We start from the raw sequence: 26309 nt of genomic DNA, 5'->3' as shown, positions 1-26309 counted from the left end.
GGATTCACACTGTCAACTACGGAAGTCTATAATATCCCTTCCCATTTCTGGACAGGGAAACAGGCAAAACAAGGGGGAATTGGTCGAAGTGAATGCCAGAGGGAAAAGAAAATATTCAGCTTCTATCGGCGTCAATGAGAATTTATTTCCTATCTTATTGATAGTGTTGTGTGGCGCATTCCGAAACGATTTACGGTTGAACGAGACAGCGGCCCAGGAACTCTGGTGACCCCAAATTTAATTTAATTTAATTTCCCCATTTAACCTGAAGATACTTACAGGTTAGAATTCTGAAAGATGAATATTTATTTAGCAGAAGATTATTCATCCTCCTGGTTCTGGTTGTTAGAAAACAATGGCAAGAAGGCCACCAAGTTCATAGAATTGATCGCACGCACGTTTTTAAAGTGTTAACGGTTAAGTGGCCTTCTACTAACGTATGACGTAAATGTCTATTTGGAGGGTTTTAAGTTAAAATTTCCTGCTTCCCATAAGAATCAATGCTGATGGCGTCCTAAAATAAACTAAGATCATCTTCTGATCCTGATCAAAAGGCTTCAGCTCTGTCCCACACTCCAGCTCTTTCTTGGCAGAGAAGGGAAACCAGTTCAACAAATTATTCAGGAAGTAATAAAGGGCTATTTTGTACATTCATTACATTCACAGTGAGGGAAATTTTCTAGCCTGTGAATATCAGTGTGTCTAATATAAAATCAACCATTTTATACCTGGTAGCTTTTCTAGTGAGAACTACATTAAAATAATAAACAAAGCTTAAGATGTTTATTTTGATCTATAAACCCTGTAAACATAGATGAGGCGAGATTGACTTCCATTGAGACAAATGCTGCACAATGTCTGTGGCGACCAAACATCTAGATTTTCTCCAGAATGCTAGCAACCACTATACAGAAGTGTCTTGAATATGTCCCTGGCATTTCACCCACACTCTAATTCTCCCAAGAAACTCACAAAGTAGACACTGTTGCCAACAGGAGACCAGAGACCCTGAGAACTTACGTGACTCACCCAAAGCCACACAGCCAACTGTAAGTGACCATGTTGCCACATGGACCCAAGTCCACCTGGCCTCCAAGCCAGCTCTCCCCGGTTAGACAAAACCCTTCTTTGCCCTTACTTTTTCCTCCTTCAGGGATTTTTCTTGAAACTCTCTTCCTGGCAACAGTGAAATCATCCACTCGGGGATCTCAGACACCCTCTGGGTCCTAAGGTGAGCCACCAGGGCTCCCTTGGTTCACATCAACCACCACTTCTCTGTTTATTCTTTCCTCCTCTACCCTCTTCCTTTTCTCAAGCTGAGAGTAGAACAAACAAGCTATTTCAATCACAACAAAATATGTTACACACCATTTGAGAAGAACATATTTGTATATTCCTCGGTAGTGCTGAACATACATTAAGGTTATAAAAATAGTGGCACGCTAACTATTATAGCAAAATTAGTAAACCCAGCCTTCCTTAGTAAAGTCAGATCCACGCTGGCGCGCTAATCTCTCTTGTGAATAACCTATTTTTAAAACGCTCTTCCAATTAATCCCACATATTCACGGGGGTAATCCCAAGGGGAAGGATCATCCTTTCACGTTCCCTGTAATCAGCCCAACTCCTTAGTCAGTCACAATCACGGAGCCTAAACTCACCCACGAGAGGCCGCCCTGACCGTTGACACTTTTCTCCAGGCTGGGATTTCCTGCCACCCCTGGAACACCAGCTGGCCTTCTCTGCATCCACTTGAGGCTTAAAATAAGGAACGTGTTTTAAATCTCTTCTGCGAACTGTCTCCCGTATTATTTAGATCTTACATTCTTAAAGAAATGTAGACTCAGTCCTGCTTTTTTCACTCTACTGAGAATCTCCATCTTTTTAAGGTCTTAGGTTGCCTTCTGACATTTGACCCTTGGGGAAAAGCAAACATCTCTATTTTCTGTTACCAGAATGTGTCCGTTCTTCCCTTAGGACGATAATTGCTTGTGTGCGTTGCTCTCTCCCTAAACAGCTCATCCCAAAGGCTGCAGTTAAAATCATGCTTGCTCGCCACCATGGCTGTGGTTTGTTCCCTCTCTCTCTCTGAGTTTCTCAATTATGCACGATGTGATTTCATTCTGACTCTTACTAGTTTGTTCTTAGTTCTTTCATACGCTCTTTTCCCGCCTCTACAGGTCAGCGCAGGCAAGCTCCAACGTGATGCTCTTCCTCACCTTCATCCCCGCTGTCCTGCGGCATCTCGAGCGACGTCCTCAATTGCATCGCACAGCTGCATTTTTCTTAATCAAAAAATTGTTGTTAGAAGACTAGCTCTATTAAGTGAAAAAAAATCTGTCCCCTCCATGAGTTATTCATTTTCAGTCATCTATATTAAATATACTTTTAAAACTCTGCATTAAAGTGAAAAAAAGAGAGAACAGTAAACATCCAGGTACTTACACGTGTGATCTGCCCTCCAAAATCTCCCGACAAAAATAACTGCCTATGTAAATAAGATTTCACTCTTCAAAATACAATATTTATTTTAGGGGATAAAAGGGAAATAATGTTGATCTCATACCATAACCATAAAAAAAGTCTAATCATAGAAAAACAGCAAAGTCATTTGTTCCAGCTCTTTAAAAATATTTTAATCATGCAAAATCAGCATAATGCTAAAATGTTAAGTAAGATGAAGTGGCTTTTGGTCGTTTTACAGGATGTATATTTGGCAATAGTTATTAAAAATAACAGAACTCTAAGTATATAGATTCAGAAACGATATTTTTAAATACAGCAGTAAACAACAGACACTACTGCACTTTATACATTTTCTGGCATAACACTGCCATACAGTTACAGGATTATAAAATAAGTGTTTCATAGTACCATACAGATCCAGAAACTGGTTACAGCTCCTACCACATACACATGGTATTGGTGTGCACAGACGTGCACGGCGTTCTGTAATTCATCCTGCAGGAGATGACAGAGCACAGAGAAGGCCCACGGCTGCTGGAGAGGCAGCACTCATGCAGGAAGGAAAGCACACATCTTTCTAAGAATCTACCCATTTTCCTGAAATACTCAACATACAAAGGACACAATAGTTTCCCGGTTGAAGCGGTGACTGGACCCAGTTGGCCGTCTATCTTCTTAGGTAACACGGAAGAGGAGTGGACAGCTCACTTGGGAAACACGGAAACAACTTTCTTATAAAAACGACAGGGCTTCCCTGGTGGCGCAGTGGTTGAGAGTCCGCCTGCCGATGCAGGGGGCGCGGGTTCGTGCCCCCTTCGTACGGGAAGATCCCACATGCCGCGGAGCGGCTGGGCCCCGTGAGCCATGGCCGCTGAGCCTGCGCGTCCCGAGCCTGTGCTCCGCAACGGGAGAGGCCACAACAGTGAGAGGCCCGCGTACCGCAAAACAAAAACAAAAGCAAAAAAGGACAAAGAACAAAACGCTTGTCAAACCCTTGCTCTGGTTTGTTGCTCTTAACGGTGGTGCCACACGAGGAAGACGCCATCGCTCTCCCGGCGTGGGGTACAGTCACATGGTTAGAAACAGCCTAGCGCGGGACCTCCTTCCCGTCTCTGCAGCCACTGCCTCCACTTAACTTCCTGTCAGTAGAACCACGGGCAGAGGAATTCAACCTGGTGGCGCATCATGTGATTATTTCTCTCAGTCTGTGAAAGGTTTCCATCTACTGTGGAGTAAGCGGAATCCAGGCTGAAAATGCGAGCATGAATGGCATTGCTTCCCATTCACACCAGTCCAGATCTCCCTGGCACGGATAACACCGAGCACGTTCCCACCGTAAGGCTTCTGCATCCTCATCTGTTCCTCATTCCAGTAAATTCTGGCACTCCACAAACCTACAGTCAGTTACATCTTTATTTCTATAGTGAGTTTCTAGTGACTGTTTCTAATTTTTTGTTTCGATTGTTATTTTCCTCTTCTCCACGTGAAACTAAACCCACCAGCACTGAAAAAGGTGTTCATCTGACCAATGACTGCAGACCTTGGACACTTCTTAGGACCAAAGCTTATTACACAACGAATCTCTCTAGTTAATGTAACGGTTCCACAAACTCCATTATAACTTAAAAACAAAAATATGATAAACTTTATAGCTTCAACATATTTTTCATATTAAAATATATAAGGTTTCTGATTTGTCTAAAAAAGGTCTCTCAGCATAACAAGTGCGCACTGGTGCCTTTTCCCTTTCACTTCGTCTTTACACTAAATCATTTTATGGAGAATTTTATATAGAGACCTCTGAAAGAACAACCCCAAATAATTTTTGATGGAAATCAGAAGTTTTGAACTGGCGAGAGGGGTAGGCAGAACTGGTATTTCAATGTTTCCCGAGATAGAAAGATTCAGCTGTAATTTACATAGCAGGTATCCAACTGCTCACAATTTCCTAAACAACTGCAAAATGGTGACGAATGAATTATAACAGGTATTTTATGAAAATTGATACCCAGTGAAACTGTGTATGAAGTCCAAGGTGGCCCACCTTCCTCAGAAAACAGCGATCACGGGGTCCGACACCCTCGGCATCCAGGGGAGGCTCCGGAGAACCCTCCTCTACTGGAGAGGATGCAGCCCAGTGTACGTGCCCCTTCACCAGGACGCCCACTCTGGTTCTCAGCCACCTCCCCATCTCTGAACTCAACCTCCAGGCAAGAGTTTGGGCCATAAAACGAAGCAGTTAATTGTATCCTCCACGTGAACACTTTAATTCAAGGAAACAAACATATTAAGAAGTTATTTCCCACAAGTAACTAAAACAATAAACTTCTCAACAGATGAGGGAAAAAGCAGAAGATGACAAAAAACATTCTCTCTAATCTAGGGAAAAAGCAAGAACAAGTACTGTTTAAATGTTTCTAATAAAACTACAGCATAAAAGTCCAAATTAATTTCAGATTCCTCCAACTATCTACTGGAATTAAACTTTTAAATCATTTCTCTAATAGAATTCCATTCTCTACATCCCTCTGTATCTAAAAGCAAAAGTAAAACACAGATTAATATTACCTGTAGTAACTGAGAGATGTTTACAATGAAAATTACAGGGTGTAGCAAAATTAGGCAGAAGCATAAATAAATGTAACAATGAAGTTAATCTTTCTGCTGTAAGATCTTACTTCTTTCTCAAATGTAACACATTTTTGAACACTGTGGCTAGTACACTTCCTTTTGAACTGATGTTACTGATACAAATGGAAATGTCTCCAAAATGAAAAAGCACGAAAGTAAATTTCATTAAATGAACTGATCTTCACGGTTTGGAATGTTTCTCATGGCAAGATTTCATAATGAAGTAAAAATTTAAACTTCTGAATGAAAAGCATTTACATTAGTTAAGGCACATCTGGACACCTCCAGGCATTCATATTTATAACTATATTATTCTATTATTAACTTCGGTAATAAGGAATTTCTAAAACGTGGTCTGTCCCTAAGCACAGTCTGCTGGGTGGGCTGGAACAGGCAAAGAGGCAGGGTGTACTCACTGTCACCCTAGAGATTACTCAACAAATATGCTCATGGAATAAACACTAAAGAATTCTAAATTGAAAGAAGTCAACCCTTTGTACACCCCTAATTTTCCAGATCCAGCTGACCCAGGCCATCATTTTCTACAACTGCACCTACATTTGAAATGATTCTTGCTTGTCTAACTTCAGCCTACCTTACACTTAATGGATATACCCCAAAGGAAAAGAAAATTGGAACTTTTTAAGTGGGAAACAAAATAGAAATCTTCAAAACTACTCCTATAACAAAGAGTCCCCACTCACCCCAAATAAACTTGAGAGACCCACAGATGCAATTACAATCAAGCAAGATCAAGAACGCCCTTCTTTTCTCAGGTTAGAAAATAAAGCTTTTAGAAGAGCCTCAATTATAGAAAGACAAAGAAACTGGCTTGATTTAGTTACTCAGTAGATTATACACTCAACCATAACTCTACTATAAACCTGGGAAATTTAACTTGAAACAATTAAACAAATATTCCCTCTCCATCAGTTCAACCAGTTTTGGACAACTTGATAAGGAAGTTTACTTTCTAAAATGATTTTTTAGAGAGTAACTCAAAAGTAATACTGTACTACAATATTTTTCCTTTTTCACCAGAGCATTCCTTCTGTCAGGTTAAAGTGTAAAAACTAGAAACAAAGTAGGTAATTTCTAAACACAATCTTTATATTTTTAATACTTAGCAAAATATCTTAGAACTTCTCTGGTAACTCCAGAGTCATAAGTTTTGTTTTCTCCTTGAAACTGAAAATGGTTGTTTCTCAAAACTAAAATCCAAAATAAAACTATACCAAATAATTTTTGAACTGAGAACTGGACATGACTTAGAGAAAGCAGACATATTTTCAGTTCTGTCATGATTCTTTTCAGTTTCTTATGAAATTGAGCATGAGGATGTATAATGGTACAATACTCTTAACGTTATAAACTTTTTCTCTACAGAAATATATCTTGTCATTATATATCACTTTACAGTATTTCAAAATATTTTCACATATATCATCTCCTTTGGGATATGAAAGCACAAAATATTAGAAATATACTAGACTAACCAAGCGGTGTAACATCTATTTGCCTGAAATGCAAATTAGTATTTTATCAATAGCCAATACTTAGTATATTCACAGTCCATGGTACAATGATAAAGTCTATATATTCACAAAAATTCAATAAAGTTTCTAGTCATTTGGCCATGCTCCACTGCATTTTGATAACAGCTTCTTAGTTTCTGCAAGCACATGGTAGTTCTTAAAAATACAAAACATCACAGTCAAACCCAGAGGGCTGTTTCATGTCGTAACACACACACCTAAAGACACACCTACAGATCTTATTGTAAAACTATTGAATGTACAGAGTATTCTTAATAGAAAAAAACTCTAGACGTTCATAATTTTTATCTGCAAAAGGAATGCCATCCTCTCACTTGTTTCCACTGAAGAATTCTCTCATAAGTTATTTACAGATTATGCGTAGGACTCATACTGTTTCACGTGAGTATGCATTTCAAAACAACATGGTAGAAAAAGGCCACTGTTTTAAGTGGAAGCCAGGCAGTTTTCCCTTGAGACTAAATATTCTCAAATTAAACAGTACAATCTAATCAAACCCCTAATTAGGAATACGCTAAAAGTTAAATTATTGAATGAAACATTTTTACTTCTAAGCGTTCTGATATACTATTAGTTTCTAAGTGATTTAGATTATACCCATTTCTTTTAGTATCTGTCCACTTATTAATATTTTAATATCTGGTCGCAAAATTTTAACATTATGCACTTAGAAAGTGGTGTGAACACTTTATCATGTATGCAAAATTGGTAAGGTATTTCAAATGAATCATATTCCTACAGTTCAGCCCAATGTGACAACCTACTCTCATGTCCTAAGCTGTAGAACTGTTTATTGAGCTCGATGGGGCCATTAGAGGGTCCATGTGAAAAAACACAGAAATTGAAATGCAAAAGCAGAATGGTTTCCCCAAATCCTAATGCTCACCTCACAAAACAGTAGAAAGCAAAAACTGTCATATTATGAGAAATGATAGTGAAAAAATATTCTATATTTATTGGAATACAATATATAACATGAGCGTTACTAACATTCATATAAAATAAGTCAGATTTGAGCAACAATGCTGTTTCATGTAAACTTCAGGGCAATGTAACCCTTCTAAAGCATACTACTTGTGTGTCTATTTTCTAGAAACCCTCTGCTAAAAATCCTCTGGTCAATAAAGGTAACAGAAGATGACATAATGTGATTTAAAAATAGGACATAGTAAAAATTCTCTGAGGGTTAAAGTGAATAGAACTTCCCTTAAGGGCCTAAGAAACACACAAAAGCCAATTCCTTTCTAAATGAAATGAAGTGAAAAAAAATTTTTTCTGTGAATTGCTTTCACTATATGTGTACGTATGCTCTGAAGTTCTCACCACAGTGTTTGACTTGTTTTCGAATGTGTAATAATTAGTAATAATAGTATAAGCAAGAAAGTTATTTGCTCTTACCCAATATTAACACATTCAGTGCTTACTAAAAGTGAATATATGGGATGTCCAGTCTGTTCTCAATTTTGAGCTTTGACAACTTAGAGACGCAGCAGATTATATTTTTTCTAAAGATATACTGTGGACTAAGCCATATTAATGTCATAGTCTACATAACACTGAGATATTCATGATTTTAGGGACCACTGCCTTGTTGCCAGTGCCAGATGCGTGCCTTTTGAAAACGAGTAATTTCCTTTCTTATTTTTTAATTCTTTAGTCATTTGCATTCAGAAACAAGCACCAAATTTGTACAGAACAGCCACAGAAGGCAAAATTCTCTTCTTGGACTTTTGCATCGAAATTTGTTTTTAAGCACTTAACACAGAAAACCATTTTTATTATTTTAAACAAATTCTTGAAATAATACAGCCGACAGTTCCCTCTACGCCACGTAAACGTCACTGTAGTAGATCATCCGAATGTACACTAGAAATGCGCGTGCCCGCCGACACAAGTGGCCAACGAGGGAGAGAACGGAGAGGGGAAGAGGAAAAACAGCAGGACCGACAAACGGGGAGGGGCAAGTATATCTCCCCAAGAACATCCATCCCACTTACCAGAAACTAAAAATAAGCATGCTGAGGTGCTGTAATGAAAAGACTCCCAATTTCTTCCGAATACATCTGAGAAGACCAAATTCTTTCTCGCAGCTTAAAAACAAAGGAATCCATAAAACGGGCAAAGGGGTGGCAACCTAACGAAATTATCCACTTGATTTTCTTCATGTAGAGCGGAGTCACTCCAAAGAATTTATTTGCTGTATCGAAGACTACATGGTTATTTCCAGATACACTGAAAAGAATTTAAAAGTAATTGTTGTGTACTGGATTCGAAAACTCACGTCCCCAAAGTGTTACAGAATGCATTCATGAATTGGGTCCTGTCTTCAGACTTCTGGTTAAATATTAAATTCACTGTCATCCAAAATCAAAACCAAGTGACAACTGAATGCTTACAACAGAGATCACCAACAGCCGGCTACCCTCCGAAACGTGGCCTCTGTTCCTCACCCACACGGGTCTGTGGGCTTCCTGATAATTCACTGTAAGAGTGCGTCATCGTGGGAACCTGTCTCTCCGGGACTCTCACAGTCCTTGTTACGGTTTTCACGCTCTTCATCTTTTTCAGAGGGAGACGCACTCTCCTTTTTCTCCAGCGCATGCGCAATTGTCTCTTCTGGTTGAGGACCGGAATTGTCGGCATCACCCTCTCTCTCTGGGTCTCCGGACTTGGCAGCCTTGCTGCCGGCCTCAGAGCTGGGCCAGTCTGTCTCCTCCTCCGGCTCCCTAGGTGTCACTTTTTTGTCTTCGGCAGCTTTGCTATTTACACGCCCAGCTGCAGAGGGATTTTTGGAGTCCTTGGGTTTTTTGTGCATAGACGTCTGGCTGTGATGCCCCGAGGTGGGCGGGGCGGGGGTCTTCGGGGCTTTGCTGCCCTCGGGCTGTTCCCTCCTGGGTGGTCCCCAGATAAAATTCTCCGAGGGCGTGTAATGTTTCTGGGCGAAGCGCAGGAGTCTTCTCCTTTCCCTTCTGTCTCTAATTGTGTACACGAAGTACTCCAGGGCGCTCTGTTTAATGTTGGGGATGGTATTTTCCACAAGAGCCTCATGAAGGATAAATTTTACAAGAGGAGATTTAAAACTTTCATATCCAAGCTCGCCGAGGCTTTTCAGAATACGAGTGATCCTTAAATAGTTGTGCTGAGACCTGGAAGAGGATTGAATACAACAAAGGAGGAAAATTAGGTGGCGGAAAGCAGGGCCATAAAAACCACTGGGAAACTATTTCTGATGGAAGGGTAAGCTGGGAAAACATGCCTTGTAATGACTTGGCTAAAAGTCGTAGTAGACACCGCTAAGAAGAATAAAACAAGATGTGAAAACCCTGTACCTCAGTGTAACGCCAATCTATGTAAAACTCCAATGCATAAAATAAATTCTCCTTTTTCCTTTAGTTCTTTGTACTTGAAAAACATTTAGATTTTCAATGTATTCCCATGGATGTCGAATGGCTGTTTGTTTGTTAAATACACTGAGGATGACTATCTACTACACAAACGTATCGTACCTGTCACAGGTAAACAGTGCCGAGCATTGGTTACCAGCCGAATGTACGACTTACAGGGTCAGCGGGCCAGCAGAACCCACCATATCAAGCAACTCAGAAGGAAAGCAGCAGAAACCGTTCTACCTTGCTGGAACAATTCCGACAAAGGAGGCAGAAGTGACTTATTTAGCAGAGCAAAGAGTATAGGCTTTGGAGTCAGAACCGAATTCACACCCTAGCCGTGCCACCAACAGCTACATGAGATCACGGCACCCCTAAGGCTCAAGTACCCTCATCTTTAACGTGGGGGAAGGGCCCACACCTCACTGCACTTGTAAGCATCAAATTAGCTGACATATATGCAGAGCATGTGGAACTCAATAAATTTCAGGCACTATTTAACATCAGTATAATTATTGGTATTGGTATTATTCAGATTTGGTACTAAGGACTACCTTATGTGTACCTATCCCACCTTAATCACCTCATTCTCTTCCGTCTGTGGCCTCTCTCTCACCTCCTCTTTCCCTACCACAGAATTTAAAAGTTTACTTCTAATGGCATTGACTGCAAAGACTCCTCTTTCCCCAGATTGCACTAACATCTTTCTTTTCTTGTCCCAAAACTAAAGCCATTAGCAGATGAAAACTTTCCAAACCTATTTTGTCACGATTCATAATCTTGCCCCCCTACCTCACTCAGCCCAAGAGTTGCTTTATTACAAATACCTGGCTGCACCCTAAGGGAACCTTCAGGTCCATGTGTTAATCATGTGTGTCATCGCCAGCCCGGGTTAGTTACTCACCCAATATTGCACAACTTATTCCTCACTTCCCCAAACCTGTCTATACCTCAGACACTGAACTTCAGACAAGCATCGCATATTCCTGCCTTGGCTTCCACAAGTGCTTGGTATTCACTTAGGAATAACCAGCAACTTATTTGGGAAGCATGGAAGAGGATACTGAATTATTTGAGGGACGGAAGGGCGTGGCTCCATGGCCTTATATTTTAAGAAGAGAGTTAGTTTGGACAAAACTAAACCCTTAATGATGTGGGCTCACCAGACGCTAGAAATGACAAGTCCAGCAGTTTTCATTGTCTCCAGCCTCCTGGATGTTTACCAAAATAGTGTTCTCTTACTATTCGACTCTTTGAAGGCCAAAGGGTACAATGTAGCACAGATACATTTCAGTCTTATGAATCTGTATTTTTTAATAGTTAGGAAGTACCAGTCTTTTGAGACAATACAAATTTGAGTGAAGTTAAGACAATGTCTTTATCAGCAAGACTGATCCAATGTAGAGTTTGCATACTCTAAAAACTTGGTGGTAAAAATCCCAACATCTGCTTCATGAGTCTATGAGAAAGAGAGATATGGAAAAGCAGAAGAATGTTTTCCTTTAAAAATCCCAAAGAAGAGTTACACGACACAACAAAATTTACTATATTTGCAAGCAGCTCAGTTTCACATATCCAGTCCAGGATGAATGACCAAGATAAAATTTCTGTGTACACTTATCTGTATCAACACGTTCTCCAATTAAAAAGTTTACATAACAGTAGAAAAGGACAAACACTTGGGTTAAAGAGAATGGAGATCCGGATTATAGAACAAAATTATACAAGAAAGAAATCGGGTGTTTCAGTATGATTTGAAATAAATGTCACAAAGAAATACAAAAAAAACACCCCACACTCCTAGAGTTGTGAGTAGACTTTGGGGTCGCGTAGCAGATCAAAGAGAGAAGCTGGGCTTCCAGACAGCGGTAAGGGTAGTAAGAAGGGCTGAAGCTGTCAGGAAGAGCAGGTTAGCGAGGAAAGGACACACAAAAGCCAAGAACCAGGAGACAGAAAGTAAAAGGGAGAGGGGATTCCAGGGTCTAAAATACAGCTCCGTAATCCAAGGTGATTACAAATAAAATTGGAAGTCCATCTTCGTGATTGGTCTATATGTCTGCACTCTCCTGTTTGAAAATGTTTTACCTCTTTTAGTCATGGTCACTTGTTCACTAAACTTTATTTCACTTGATTTTCATTCAACAGTTTTTATCCGCTAGGCTACGAGAAATGTATTGAGTTCCCTGCTTACTGTGAAAAACTCAAGATGTTATTCAGCTTAAAACACAAGTAGAAGCTGTAAGCAATACCCACGGAAAGGAAAAATGATGGTGGAAAGGGAGCAGCATGGGGCAGTAGGGGTCAGGCTCCCCTCCCCACACCAAGCTAGGACATCACTCAACGACAGCCTTCGGAAGGGCGGCTTCCAGCTACTAATCTGAGGACCTGACAATAAAACCCCAAGGAGGATTTAGGCAGACAAACCTGTTTTGTTCCTCATTATTCATTCAACAAACATTTACTAAGTATGATTGCTATTCTGACCAAAACCAGGTGGAAATTCTCTAAAACGATAGTCGTGGGTACATGGAAGATGAGATGCTACCAGATCCTCTTCAAAGGCTGCCTTCTGCCAGCCTTCATGTCAACAGGCTGCTTGCACACAGCCTTCTGTGACAGTCTGACATAAGTGCTTAGAGACTCTGTCCAGAGATAGCTACCTGCATCGCCTAGGCAGAGGCATATATACTTCTGCTATAAGTGCTCTACAGAAATCAAAGTGAACTTGAGTTATGAGTTAATGGGTCTTCTCGTCAAGATCATAATGCTTTATGCCCATATCCTGCGTGTTTTAGTGCAAGCTACCATTTTAACAGCGTTGATTATGACTAATAAAGTAAACGGAAGGCTTAAACATTAATATTGTACTCATACTCATTTTACACAAGCAAGATAAAAGTTCTAGGAAAGCACAAAAAATTTAGTTAAGCAATGCAAAAAATTCTGTTTGGGGCAAAGAAAAATTTCTTAGGTTAGTTTTAATTTTGTTTTTCTCTTAGTACCTGCCCAGTTCAGCTAATTACAATGTGCTAAAAATGTTTAAAGTTGGTTTTATAGTCCAGTGCTCATAAGCCACCCTATAATTAAAAAGAAAAAAAAGCCAGTTTGCATGCAAAGAAAATAATAATAAAAAAAAAACAACTTTGGGCATATGTGTTAATGAAAGTTATAAATATCCAAGCAAAAGAATATAGCAGGGCTTCCCTGGTGGCGCAGTGGTTGGGAGTCCGCCTGCCGATGCAGGGGACACGGGTTCGTGTCCCGGTCCGGGGGGATCCCACATGCCGTGGAATGGCTGGGCCGGTGAGCCATGGCCGCTGAGCCTGTGCGTCCGGAGCCTGTGCTCCGCAACGGGAGAGGCCACAACAGTGAGAGGCCCGCGTACCGCAAAAAAAAAGAAAAAGAAAAAAGAATATAGCAAATCAATTCCAAATAAACTGGTAAAATTTTCTTCCAGGTGTTTGGCTTTATTAACCAAAAATGGGCTTCTGGTTTTGACCTAAATGGCGAAGATTCTAATTTTCCCTCTTTCTTAGTAAAATGTATGAGTACCTGTCAGTCTTATGAAATGATTTGTATATGTCATAGGCTTAATTCATGGATTTAATCTAAGAAAGCACTGTGCCTGGGAAGCGTGCTGAGCTAGCAGAATCTCACAACCTAGGGGATGGGTCTGGAAAAGTGTCCACAAACAACAACCGCAAAGGTCAAGCAACGTGGGGTAAAGAGGGGGCGAGGCCACACTTGGCTGGGGGCAGCGGAGATGCTTCAGGAAGAAACAGCTCTGAAACCGAGCAGCCGCCTTTCTACCTGGAATGTCATTCTTGTTTGGCTGCTACTTTGTTTTGCTTTAGAATACAGAACAGGAATGAAGTGCATCTCAGACGAGCTTTTGAATGCAAATTCCCGAGCCCATCTGTTGCTTGTTCTACGAGCCATAGAGAATTCCGACCCGGGGAAAACACCACGCCCGCCCGGGGTTGCACTGCGGGGCTTTACTTACTCGTTCAGGTGCTGAAACCTTTCCTGCCAGTTAACAGCCCGAGCAACATTTCCAGTTTTATCTATCAGTTTTATTCCAAAAAATTCCAGCATCATTTTATAAGCCAAGAGGAATCTTCTAATGGCCTCTTTTGTTTTCTTGAATTCCTAATGAAAAAAGAAAAGTCAGCTGGGTGACTCGGACTTATCAGGGCCATCGAACGGCAATATAATTTGGCTAATTCACACCAAATGAAATGAGCTGGCCTTACCTCAATTTCATACGTAGTTAGTTCTTTAGCGTAAAAGTTCAAGCCTTGTTCTCTCAGGGGGAAAAGCCTACGTTTTAGAAAAATAATATTTTTACATTAATGTTGCCTGGGAGACACACATGATGAAACAGGTGCGAGACAGAGCACACGACTGACCATTGGATGTAGGTATGGCTGTATTCCAGCTTCTCGTAATCTCCTTTCCACTTACTGAGAACTTCTTCAATGTAAACACCTAAAGAGTAAAGATTTAGAACACGAACCAGACGTGTAAAACATTGTTGGAGGCATTTTAAGACTGAATCGCTTAAGCCTTATGTTAAAACTTAACGACAGCACACAACAACAATGCTTGTGTAAGATGAATACCCTATGCCATATACTCTGCTATGTAATAAGTCTAATTCTAAAAACAAATTTATGGCACCTCAGATCGGAGAAAGCGCTACTGGACAGTTACTCTAAAGCAGAGGCTGGCAACCTATGGCCTGCCATCTGTTTTATAAATAAAGCTTTATTGGAACACAGCCAGGCACATCCATTCACGTATTTTCTATCATAACAGGGTAGTTGAGTAGTTGCAACAGAGATTGCGTGGCCCACAAAGCTGAGGATATTTACTCTCTGGCTCTGTACAGAGAAAGTTGGCCAACCCCTGCCCTGGAGGGCCATAGAGTTCTTGAAATACTAGATCAAATAAAAATGAAATGTATGCCAGGCAAAAAGATGGGAAGGAGACAAAGATGGGAAGAAGAGAAAGGAGAGAAGCAGGGAAAAGGAGGAAAGGGAGGAGAGAAAAGGGAAAGGAAATGGTGGTAAGCGACTCCTAGCGGCGGGGGCCGGGATTACATAGGGTGTAGCCAGCCCGCTGAATCCACCCAGCACTGTCTCAAACCAGCGTCACCAGCCCCGCTTTACCACTGAGGACATGGTGTGATTTGCTCAGTCACACATTAACAAAACCAGGAGTAGAACACAGGTCTTTCTGGTTCTGAAACGTAAGCCCTCTTCTTCACCACATCCAGTTCTTCTCCTATAGGAACTTATCACGGCAAAATCCTCTGCTTCCCAAATCTGTCTAGTCACAACTGACTGTGCGGCCACTTAGTCAATTTTATAGGAAAAGACACAACAACCTAATATCTTTCTAGACGTAACTCATCTCCTTCTCGTTTCCTCCAGAGATCACCAGTTTGTACTAGAGGTCCACACTCAGGGTTTTTGGTAAAAGGCTGTTTTTTAATCATCAGCATGTTGAAGCCATTTACCTCCATAATTTCCCATTTGTTTCCCCTTCCATCTATCCCTCCTCCTACTTAATAAGTAACATACATCATTGCAGCCTTATGCTTACTGACAAGCGTGGTGTGTGTGTGTGTGTGTGTGCGTGTGTGCGCGTTCACACATACTGGGAAGGAAAGTGAGAGTTGATGTAATTTATATAATAAACTAGAATAACATTTTATGTGACCTTAGCTAAAACTTCTGACCTCCACCAGTCTTACAAGGTTTCCAAATAACTTTTGTGATAAAGATTACAAAAAATTAATGCATTGCTTTAAGTTATCGCTCTAAATTACCACCTCAAAAATAAATTCACTGTTAGAAACATAAAAATAATTGAGTTAAATACTGTCATTATCTCTATGTTCAATGTTTTTAATATTTTGAAGGCATTCCTTTGGGAAAAATTGTTTAAATTCACATCAGAGTCAAATTACCTATCTATCATTGCATTTCTTCAAAAGGTTTTCTTACTCCACATCCTAAAAAACTAACTAATTTAATTAATACTATTTCAACTAGTAAATAAAGCAGTACCTTTCTACCATTAGTCAATACAACAGGGCATTTTTATCCAGAGGGCTCCTTCCAAAACAGGGCAGACTTCTGGGACACCAGAAATCAACTAAAGATAAGGGGATCTGGCCATTGCAGCAATGTTCTTACATCCTAATTTCCAACTGGTGCGTCTGCCAGTGCACAAATATAGGGAATTCCTTAGATATTCTTCAGCCAGTTAGCTCATCAAAGACTGCAAGGTCCTGCCACTCGGAGAGCTTTGCAATCCATGACCCTCGTCCCCTGACTCACGCTGCTGGAGATTTGGCTGGGTTTCCACTGAGAGTGAAGAGCAGCGGCCAGGGCCATCTGGTCATCTCACAGAGATAAGGGCTCTACGGACGGGGAGCAGCCAGCTTTCTGGTTTGACCTGGATAAAATGAGGACGCCCACCGCGAACCACGGCCTGGTGCCTGGGTGAGTCATGCGTATCACCACGGAGACTGCACCCTCTCACTAAAGGTCTAGGAAAGATCCTGGGAGGGCAACTGTAGAGTGTGGAGGAGGGCCAGTATGTCTGACAGAGCTGCGTGGAGATCTACAGTGTGTGCAGTTCCCTCCCTGGGATGCTGGAACGCTGAACTGGGGCTGCTCTAGCTCCCTGACCTTGAATCTGAAAATCGACAGGAAAGATTATTCTAATAGAAAAACAACCACCTTTCAATTATGTTCCAAAGATTTTCCGGGTTTGGCACAGTGAAAAGAACACCGAACTCTGGAGCCCAGATCCAAGTCTATGATCAAGTCTATGATCAAGTCGGTCATCAAGACCCAGCAACTTCATCTTTAAAGTGAGGAAACTGAATTTGATCTCCCTTATGGGTCCTTAATAATCTAATATTCTATGGTTCTCAAAATCTCTTTTCCTCTCACAAAAATGGCCCCCACTACCTTTCAGATAGTAGTCGCCACTGTAAACAGGTGGTGGGAAGGATGGCTAATCCTCAAGTTACTCCCCCAGAACCTGCTGAGCAGATGCTCACAGGTCAAGGGTCTAGGACTCTGGGGACACAGTGGACCGCAGGGCAGAGCAAAGCCAGTCAATGAACAATGAATGCACTGACCATGGAATGAACAAAGAATGACTAGCGGTACTACTATTTAAAGTTTGCTTTTTACCAAGGGAGCGGATTACTCACCATCAGGCTTAAATGGAATTTTATTCTTATAAAAACGAAGGTTGCTCAAGTCATTTTGATATCGGATATCTTTGAAGTTCTGCTAAAGGAAAAAATAAGTCAATCTCCAGCATATGGACATACAAAAAAAGGCACAGGGGCTTCCCTGGTGGCGCAGTGGTTGAGAGTCCGCCTGCCGATGCAGGGGACGCGGGTTCGTGCCCCGGTCCGGGAGGATCCCACATGCCGCAGAGCGGCTGGGTCCGTGAGCCATGGCCGCTGGGCCCGCGCATCTGGAGCCTGTGCTCCGCAACGGGAGAGGCCACAACAAACAGTGAGAGGCCCGCGTATAGCAAAAAAAAAAAAAAAAAAGGCACAAGGACCTTCCTTGCACATTTGCTCACTGGCACCACAAAGTAACAAAAACAGAAGGGAAATATTTTACATTTTAGAAAAAAAAATTCTATAGTCTTACTGGGTACTGGTGTCGGTATTTGTACAAATCCCTCGCAGCATAAAAACTTCTCTTTGGTTTGGCAGATACTTCAGTGGAATCAGCCTCCTAAAATAAAAAGTGAAATTCCATTTACGTGTTGAAGCAAGATAATTTCACCAAGAAGTTTCCAGAACAAACTTAAAATAATGAACATCCATAAAGAAAGCCTGAAAAGTGTCAAGATGTCCAGATAAATGAAGGATATTATAAACGTCCTCTTAATAATGCTTACAAGCAACATTTGTTGGCATTCTCGTTTCCTGAGTGGAAGCCAATAACATTTGTCCTAAGGTGTTTCACTAAATAAAAAACTTTATTATTCGCCAAAAGCCTATAGAGGCCAAATGTTATGGATCGGTATCCAGTAGAAACCTGAAAACCTTAGAATTCTTAAAATGAATTCGAGACCTATATTTTACCAGAGGTTACACAAGTGATTCTTTGACCAGACTTATTTTAGAATACTTTACATAACACTAAAAAAAAAAGTGTTAAGATAATAAATCAATTCCTCAAAGAAAACTATCATTAATTTTGCAATGTTTAGCTGTACTTGGAAGTCAAGTAATATTAATGCAAGGAAAGGGGGCTTTTAACACAAACTAAATAGCTTTCTAAATTCCACCCTTTACAGCACCATAACAAGTACACAAAGGTATGAATAACCTTCCATTAATTCAGTGATAATACAATGTGATTAAAGCTAGAAAATTTCAAATATATACACACAAAGCAATAAAAGCTCTCAATTGGAATGAACTTCACATTACATTGTAGTAACTTATATGTGGTAGTTTACTCACACTATTTAAATTCTAAACCAAACTCCCAGTCCCATGACATAATTTTGAAAATATAAGATACAGGTCAATATAATCAGTTCGCATTCTCTAACTCCATGTATCAATACTATTATAACGTGCAGGAACGTGCTTTGGGTCCAGTGTCACGCAGAAGGGCAACAAGACTGGTGACAATGATGAAACAGATGACAAAGTTTAGGTCTGAATATTCATTAAGAGCTTTGCCCCTCCCCTTTTCTCCTCAGCCCCCACCCCCATATGTGCTGACAGACTGGCATCCTCTAGGCAGTTTTCACACGTTTCTGAAGTGGCGTGATTCTCACTATTACTACAAGTACACAGGTACTTACCAAACTCGCTGGTGTTTAACACTGGCTACTCTGTCACGTTACATAAGCGAGGCAAAGCTTACGTTCTGGTCCTTGCCACACGTTTCAAAATAGCTCTGCCTAGCAGGTTTCTGAATCTATTTAGCCTGAGCTACAACCCCATGACTCATCATCCGACATGTGTACAGAAAGCACTTTTCCATGTACGAAGCACATATATTATTTCCTTTGATTCTTATAACACACCTGGCAGGCAGTTAGGAGTGCTTCCATCTTAGAAACAAGGTAACGCAGGCTCGGAGAATTTCACCAACACCCAGAGGCCAGCGACAGCGGAAGAATGAGAACCCCAGGCTCTGGGCTCCAAGTCTAACTAATTAGGTCTGAATCAGTTTCAGCTCCACCAAATGTGAAGGATCATTATAGAAACCGTGGTGTCATTTCAACAGCCCCAAACTGGGAGTCAGGATACTTGGGCTGAGTCTTCACTCTGCTGCTGCTTTGTGAAGCTTTTAACTGAATCCTAGTTTGATCATCTTTGAAATGAGGAGAATGACTCACACCCTGCCTATTTCCCAGGATTATCACGGGAACGCCCACCTCCTCCATCCTCTAAATGTGCCAACCTGCAGGCAGTGTCCCTGCTCCCCCCCCCCACTTCCCTCTCCTTTGGTCTCTCTATTCCACCCCCTTTCACCTGCTCAGCCACCGATTTTGTTCCTTAACATATTATTCCTAGTTCCTGTGTCACCAAAATGTCCCTGTCTTTTTTGGGGGGTTTTTTTGCAGTACGCAGGCCCCTCACTGCTGTGGCCTCTCCCATTGTGGAGCACAGGCTCCGGACGCGCAGGCTCAGCGGCCATGGCTCACGCGCCCAGCCGCTCCGCGGCACGTGGGATCTTCCCGGACCGGGGCACGAACCCGTGTCCCCTGCAACGGCAGGCGGACCCTCAACAACTGCGCCACCAGGGAAGCCCTGTCCCTGTCTTCTGGGTCATTTCCTTCAGCAAACATGCTGTAGTATCTCTCATCTTAAAACAAACATACAGGGCTTCCCTGGTGGCGCAGTGGTTGGGGGTCCGCCTGCCGATGCAGGGGGCGTGGGTTCGTGCCCTGGTCCGGGAGGATCCCGCATGCCACGGAGTGGCTGGGTCCGTGGGCCGTGGCCGCTGGGGCTGTGCGTCCGGGGCCTGTGCTCCGCGGCGGGAGGGGCCGCAGCGGTGAGGGGCCCGCGTACCGCAAAACAAACAAACAAACAAACAAAAAACCTACACAAATTGGAACTGACCCAAACCCCATCTGAATGACAGATCCATAGATCTGCTCCCTTTCACAGTAAAGCCTCACCGGAGAGTTGCCCAGAGTCCCCGTCCATCTCCTCTTCTCCCATTTACCACCCAACCAGGCTTCCATCCACAACCAAACGACTCTTGTGAATGCCACTTAACAAATTTCCATCTCACTGAGCATCCTTCTTGGTGCTCAACTCAGGCAACCTCCCAGCAGCATGGGGCCAGCTAAGCCCTGTCCTTCCTGAAACACTGTCACCTGCCACAGCTGCCCTGGTTTCCGTCCCATCTCATCGGTCGCCCCTGGTCAGCCTCATCTCTGGTTCCCCCTCCTCACGTGCTCTCAGTGGAGGAGTGCCCAAGGCTTGACCACATTTCTCACGCTCCTTGACGACCCCGTATCTTCCCAGGACTTTCAATACCTCCACTCGTACATGCTGATGACTCCAGTCCTGGACTGGGGCTCCACTCGTAATTAACTACTCACCAACTCCACTTGGCTGTCTCATAAGATATTAAACCCAAGAGCATTCTTGACCTAACCTCAGATGCCGCTTTCCCCCTAGACTTCCCTATCTCAGTGAATGGCACTGTCGTTTGTCAGCTATTCAGTTGGACTAGGAATACAGCAATGGAGCTGGTAAGAAGTAGTCGGTCTGGGATAGACTTTAAAGGTAGCTCCAGTAGTTCTTGCAAATGACTGTGGGGTGTAGGGAACAGAAGACGTGGACAGTCAAAAGCAGCATTAAAAAGTAGAAGTTACATCAAAAAACAAACAAATAAAAAGTAGAAGTTACATGGTGATACAGAGAAGAAAAATTAATCATTCAAGGGGAAAAGGAAGGGTTGGCGCCATTTACCATTTACTGGGGTTGCAATTAACTGATAGAAACATTAATTATAAAACTGTTTTATATAGATGGACCAGGTGAGTTGGACTGAATCTGAGCGGGTGTTTTTTGACATCCCAAACTTCTTCAGAAGGTTTCTTCATTTGGAGACAAGTGGGAGAGAAAAACACTGGAATACAGTGTCTCATACTTCCCTGAGGTTGAGCTCCCAAGGCAAGATGACCCAGCAGCAAGGGGCAGAGTTACATTCACGACTCCAGCACGTCCGAAGTTCTGATGCTGGTGACAGGCGTACTTGGGTTTGCACCTCTCTCTCCCTGGATGATCTTGGGCAAGCTTCTACTAAGCCTCAGTTTTCTCTAAAGTGGGGACTCAAAACAGGAACTCCCACCGCACCCCACCCCTAAAACTGCAGTTGATGGAAATGACCTGGATAGCACAGAGCTTGCACTAAGACTGTTTCCTCCTGACCCAAAAAGAAATGAACGTCAAGATGTAGAAGGCAGCCTTCCTATAAAATATACCGCTGATTCCTCTCCTCAACCCAAGAGCCCATGGTTACATCAGATTTGGGGCTCCACTTCCCACCCTCATCCCCCCATGGCTGATGGGAAGGAGGGCCTGACCCGGGACCACCAGCCTGTCAGAGCTCCGCCAGGCACACTTCTTCAGAGGCTCGGCCACGCAGCTCCTCCTTCTGAAGTGTTCTGGATTATTTTCAGTCCATCAGAGGTTAAAAGGGATATTTATCTCGTTACTAACCCCTCCTCCGAATTGTAGTGGGCAAATGACTTCAGCACAGCTGGATCAACAAGTCTTCTGGGTGAAACAGGAATTTTGAAGCGTGCCCTGAACTCCTGGGTTGGAAGGCCTGACTTGGAATAGGAACCCTGGTGTTTTAACGTTGGATGGGGACTCCCGCCGTAGGGAGACGGCTCGCTGCTCCATCGTAGTCCCACCTCATTCCGGGTTGTTGTTGTTGTTGTTGTTGTTGTTTTAACCAATAACACGCACTAGATGGGTTTTCACAATCCTCTGTTCTGAGGCAGGTTCCTCCCACCCCGCCTTCCATCACCCGTCTGCGGAGGCAGAGAAGACACCCCTCCAAGTTGGGTTCTGCCCGGAGGGACCGCCTCGTCGCGCCCGCGCTCAGGCCCCAGGCCGGCAGCGGACGGCTCCGGGCGACCGCCGCGCGCAGGCCTGGGTCCCGGGGCAGCGGGACGGCGGGGGGAGGACGAGGCGCCCTGCTCAGCCCCCGCCCAGGCCCCGCGCGCGGGGAGTCGCCCGGGGCTGCCCCCTTCCCGGCAACGTCCCCCCCATCCCGGCCCGAGGGCCCCCCGGCCGCGTACCTGCTCGGCGCCCGCCGCCTCGGCGTCCCGGTCGGGCGCGGGGCTGGCGCGGGGCCGGCCGCCGGCTCGCTCCGGGGGCTCCGGGGACTCCGGGGGCTGCGCGGGCTCCCGCCCCGGGCCCTCGCCGCCGCCCGGCCCCGGTTCCTCGGGCTCGGGCTCCGAGTCCGTCTGCCAGGTGGAGTCGCAGTCCTCCACGGTGGTGGGCTCGCGCACGCCGACCCCGCCGAGCAGGTTGCCCATCGGAGAGACGGGCGCGGGCGGGCGCGGGGCTCCGGACTCCGGCTGCGGCGGCGCTAGGGCCCGGGCAGGGCCGCGGCCAGGGCGCTGGGCGGCACCTCGGCGCCCAGCCCGCTCTGCCTGCGCGCGGCGAGCGGCGGGCGCAGGGCGGGGAGGAGCCCGCGGCCCCGGGACCGCCGCCCGCGCCCGAGCCCGCCCATCGCTCCCGCCTCCCCGGCCCCGCGCGCCGCGCCCGCCGCTCTGCCCCCCGGAAGGCCCGCCTCCCTCGGCCTCGGACGTGCCCGGGGGGCGGATCGGGGTCCGAGGAGGCGTCGCCGTCTGCGGGCGAGTCCCGTCCACATCCTCCCCCTCTCTCCCGGCTGGTCCGGGAGGAAGACGGATTGGCCGCGGCAGAAGACAAAGCTGGTGGTGACCGGGCAGCACATCAATAGAAACCCCGAGCTACCGAGACTGCATCTGGCCAGCCACCCAGAGTCCCCGCGGACCAGAGAGTCAAAGCTGTCTGCTACCTCATCCAAAGAGCAAAAGCAGCAATAACCATCAGACTTTCACCTGCATCCGTGGATGGTTTCACTAACACCCACTCCGCATCTGTGCTCGGAGGAAAAACTCAGAATCCTCGGCCCCTTGGTCTGTTCTGTAAATGGAAGGACAGCCGGGGAAAACGTGTTTTAGAAGTACCTAAAGGTGAAACAGCACGATGGAACAAGTGACTCCTGTAAACTTTGCATTGTGGCCTCCGGCTACAGGAGGCCACGCCTGCACGTGCGCAGCCCGGCGGGTGCTCAGCTCACATCTACAGACTGGGGGCTGAGTAGACAGGTTCGACGTACACGTCTAAAGCTTCTTTCTAAATGTTTCGTGGTGAAATAGGAGACCACAACAGGGACGATGGGCTGTTTCTAGGGCGAGGATAGGTGAACAGGATGCCCATTCCACAGGTAAATCAGGACTGCCCGTCTTTAAGCACTATGGCTGTGGCTCTGCCCCTAATCAGTTTCTGGCCTTGGACAGGTCGCACAGCTACTTTAAACCTAAATTTCCTATCAAATAGGACCCGATTTTCTCTTCCACGTCCCTTGCAGCCCTGACTTACTATGATCCACGAATGATCTAAAACTAATAAGTAACAGACACACAAATAGACCTGACACACAAAAAAGACTTGTTGGTCATAACGGCTTAGTGAAGAAAACATGGGGCAGGAGTAGGCCACACGAATCTAGCTGGTCCGATCTGGGAGTTTGGAGTCATCATCCCATGGCAGTGGACCAGAACACGTTGCAGAAGTAAATGCTGTCCGTCTAGCCGTAAGCATCCCAGAAAAGAAAGTCTAGTGATAGTTGCTGTGCCCTTTTGCTCCTGGTCTGGCTGTGTGTAGATTACAATTGGCCTCATGTTCTTTGCTCACCTCCCCTTGAGAGGTACAGTCTAACTCCCTATGCTTTGAATCAAGGCTGACCACAGGGGCTTGCTTTGGAAAACAGACTGCGGTGCGGAGGATTTTCCAGAATATCTGGAACTTGCAAGGTAAAGCCTATAAGGAATCTTGCCTCTTCTCCTGAGGTCTCAGGAACGTACTATTGTGTAGCCCTGAGCTGCCATATAAGAAGTTCCACTCCCCGGAGACTGCGGGAAAGGCCGCTGTGTCTGTCTTTTGGTCGCCAGTCCCAGCAAGGTCCTGCCTTCCAGCAACCCCTGCTGCATCCTGCTGGGTTTTACTGGATACTCCAGACCAGCCCATCTGCCCGCTGAATACCTCTCAGTGACCTCCACTGTTGCCATACGGAACAAAAGAGCCACCCAGCAGAGCCCTGCTCAATTTCCTGACCCTCAAATAGTGAAAACAATAAAATGGCTACTGTTTTAAGTCACTAAATTGTGCAGTAGTTACACAAGCGATGGCACGATGAAAAATGTCTGTGAAAGCCTATATGTATTTGTATGTATAACTGCTGCAATTGAATCTTTACCTTTTCCACCACCTTTTGGCAAATGTTTTTATAGGGCAATAGGATTTTGTGCCAAGTTGTGCAATATATTTTCTAAAGAATATAATTTTACATGAAGTATTACCAAAAACCTTAAGTAGTGATTTTTAAAAGTAAGTTTGGAGCAATAATTGATCACACTGTGTCCAATCTATGTTAAGAAAGTTAATCCTGGAGGTCTCTCATCTCCAGGTTCTGTATAGGAGTTACCCTACCGGAAAACCTAAATTTCTTCATTATCCCTACATTTGAGAGCATTTAACATTCCCTCATTGACACTAAAGAAGTATGTCTTTGCTTCAAATAAAAAAATCCAACACTTAGGGCCATGCACATATTAATTTATCAATACATATTAACTCTAATCATTATTCACCAGTATATCTTCAAAGAATATTAAACTCAGCAATTAAATAGATATATATGGAACGAGGAGAAACTACTATCATAATGTCCTATTGCAAAGTATAACTTCTGACTCCCTGTACCCAGAATCTACCCTAAGCTCTCCAGATACTATAGCCATGCTCCAGTGTAACTGTTTCAACCTTGTCATGGTTTCAACCATGTCCTTGAAGGGTAAGGCCATGGTCAGGAGGACATGGTACTTCAGGAACTAAACTTTTTTGGCTAGAATCCAAGATACATGTGACATAAATTTTTTTATAGTGAATTGTGTTTTAGGGACTTTAAGAAAGAAGGTTTATTGTTATAGAATTTCCTTTGAGAGCCTTTCATATAAAAGGAAAAGGTAGATCAAAGGCCATTTCATCCAACCTCAGGAGTTAACTTCTCAGTAGCTCCGGGGAATTTTAGACCCATGGAGAAAGGAAAAAAAAAAAAAACGTTATAAAAAAAAAATCACCCTCTTTTATCAAAAGCAGCTCTATTTCCATTACTTCCGAGGGGACACTTTTTGTTTTATCATTTTGTATTAAGAGGAAAAGTGCAGGGAGTAGATAAATGACATCCTCAACAGAAGTAGGGAGTCGGAGCTGCCCTGGCGGTGGACATCACGTGTCCTCTGCAGCCCTTTCCAGGTCACTGGAGTATTTGGCTAAAACCCCAAGTATGAACGTACCATATTCAAGGAACCTAAGAAGCAAATGATTCTAAGATGCATCTTATTCCAGAGATATTTAAATGTGGAAAACTGTACGTTCTACAATTCATGCAATATGGCGGTTTGCTACAAGAGAGGTTTAACATTTTTAAAGGACTCATCTATTTCTAAGAAATAGTTTACAATTCGGAGGCCAACTCTAGATTCATATCCAATACTGAGTATTTTCACCACTTAAAGCCCTTTTTTCCCAATTGCACGAAAATTATTGACAAAGCAAAGGTAAAATGCTCGTAGAATTTATGAGTGTTGAATTAGTGGATAATAAGATATCAGTGGAGGTAAGCTGAAATTAATGTGATAAGAATTTGGTAATAAATCATCATTTGCATAACGAAACAAATAAATTCAGCCTGTAGACTAAAATTAGAGCCATGTTTAAAAAGTAATAACATTTGTTCAATAACAATGTTTGGAGTCCTTAGTTGAACAATTCAGCAGCATTTAGACCCATATTTTGGATTTTGATTTAAGATGCTGTGCTGAAAATAGAAACTGAAAAGATCTTTTCTAGCCATACTTTAAGCAAAACATTCAAAATTTTTAAAGAAAATTAGTATAAAAGCTATTAAATACAGGAATTTTGACG

At 43.5% G+C, this 26309-nt stretch overlaps 1 protein-coding gene across 4 annotated transcripts in view; it reads right to left on the bottom strand.

Moving 5' to 3' along the window:
* Positions 1-22674, bottom strand: part of OGFRL1 (opioid growth factor receptor like 1) — a 33581-nt gene extending 10907 nt beyond the window's left edge. The window contains exons 1-8 of one of the 4 annotated variants that reach the window (XR_004040105.3): positions 22370-22674; positions 17728-17814; positions 17274-17355; positions 14449-14527; positions 14293-14359; positions 14043-14188; positions 8651-9799; positions 2503-4729 (exon numbers count right to left, since the gene is read on the bottom strand). Coding sequence is in view for 2 of the 4 variants with exons in the window: in XM_030859229.3 (XP_030715089.2) it covers positions 9133-9799; positions 14043-14188; positions 14293-14359; positions 14449-14527; positions 17274-17355; positions 17728-17814; positions 22370-22609 (1368 nt within the window). In the remaining 2 variants the exon portion in view is untranslated. Of the gene's footprint in view, positions 1-2502; positions 9800-14042; positions 14189-14292; positions 14360-14448; positions 14528-17273; positions 17356-17727; positions 17815-22369 lie in introns of those variants that run through there. The other 3 variants (XR_009558855.2, XM_030859229.3, XM_030859230.3) reach the window with 3 other exon arrangements.
* Between the last annotated feature and the right edge of the window lie 3635 nt (positions 22675-26309).

This window comes from Globicephala melas, chromosome 14 (genome assembly GCF_963455315.2).
Source record: "Globicephala melas chromosome 14, mGloMel1.2, whole genome shotgun sequence".
NCBI classification, from domain to species: domain Eukaryota; kingdom Metazoa; phylum Chordata; class Mammalia; order Artiodactyla; family Delphinidae; genus Globicephala; species Globicephala melas.
The sequence above is the reverse complement of the archived record's forward strand: the minus strand, read 5'-3'. Positions and strand labels throughout refer to the sequence as shown.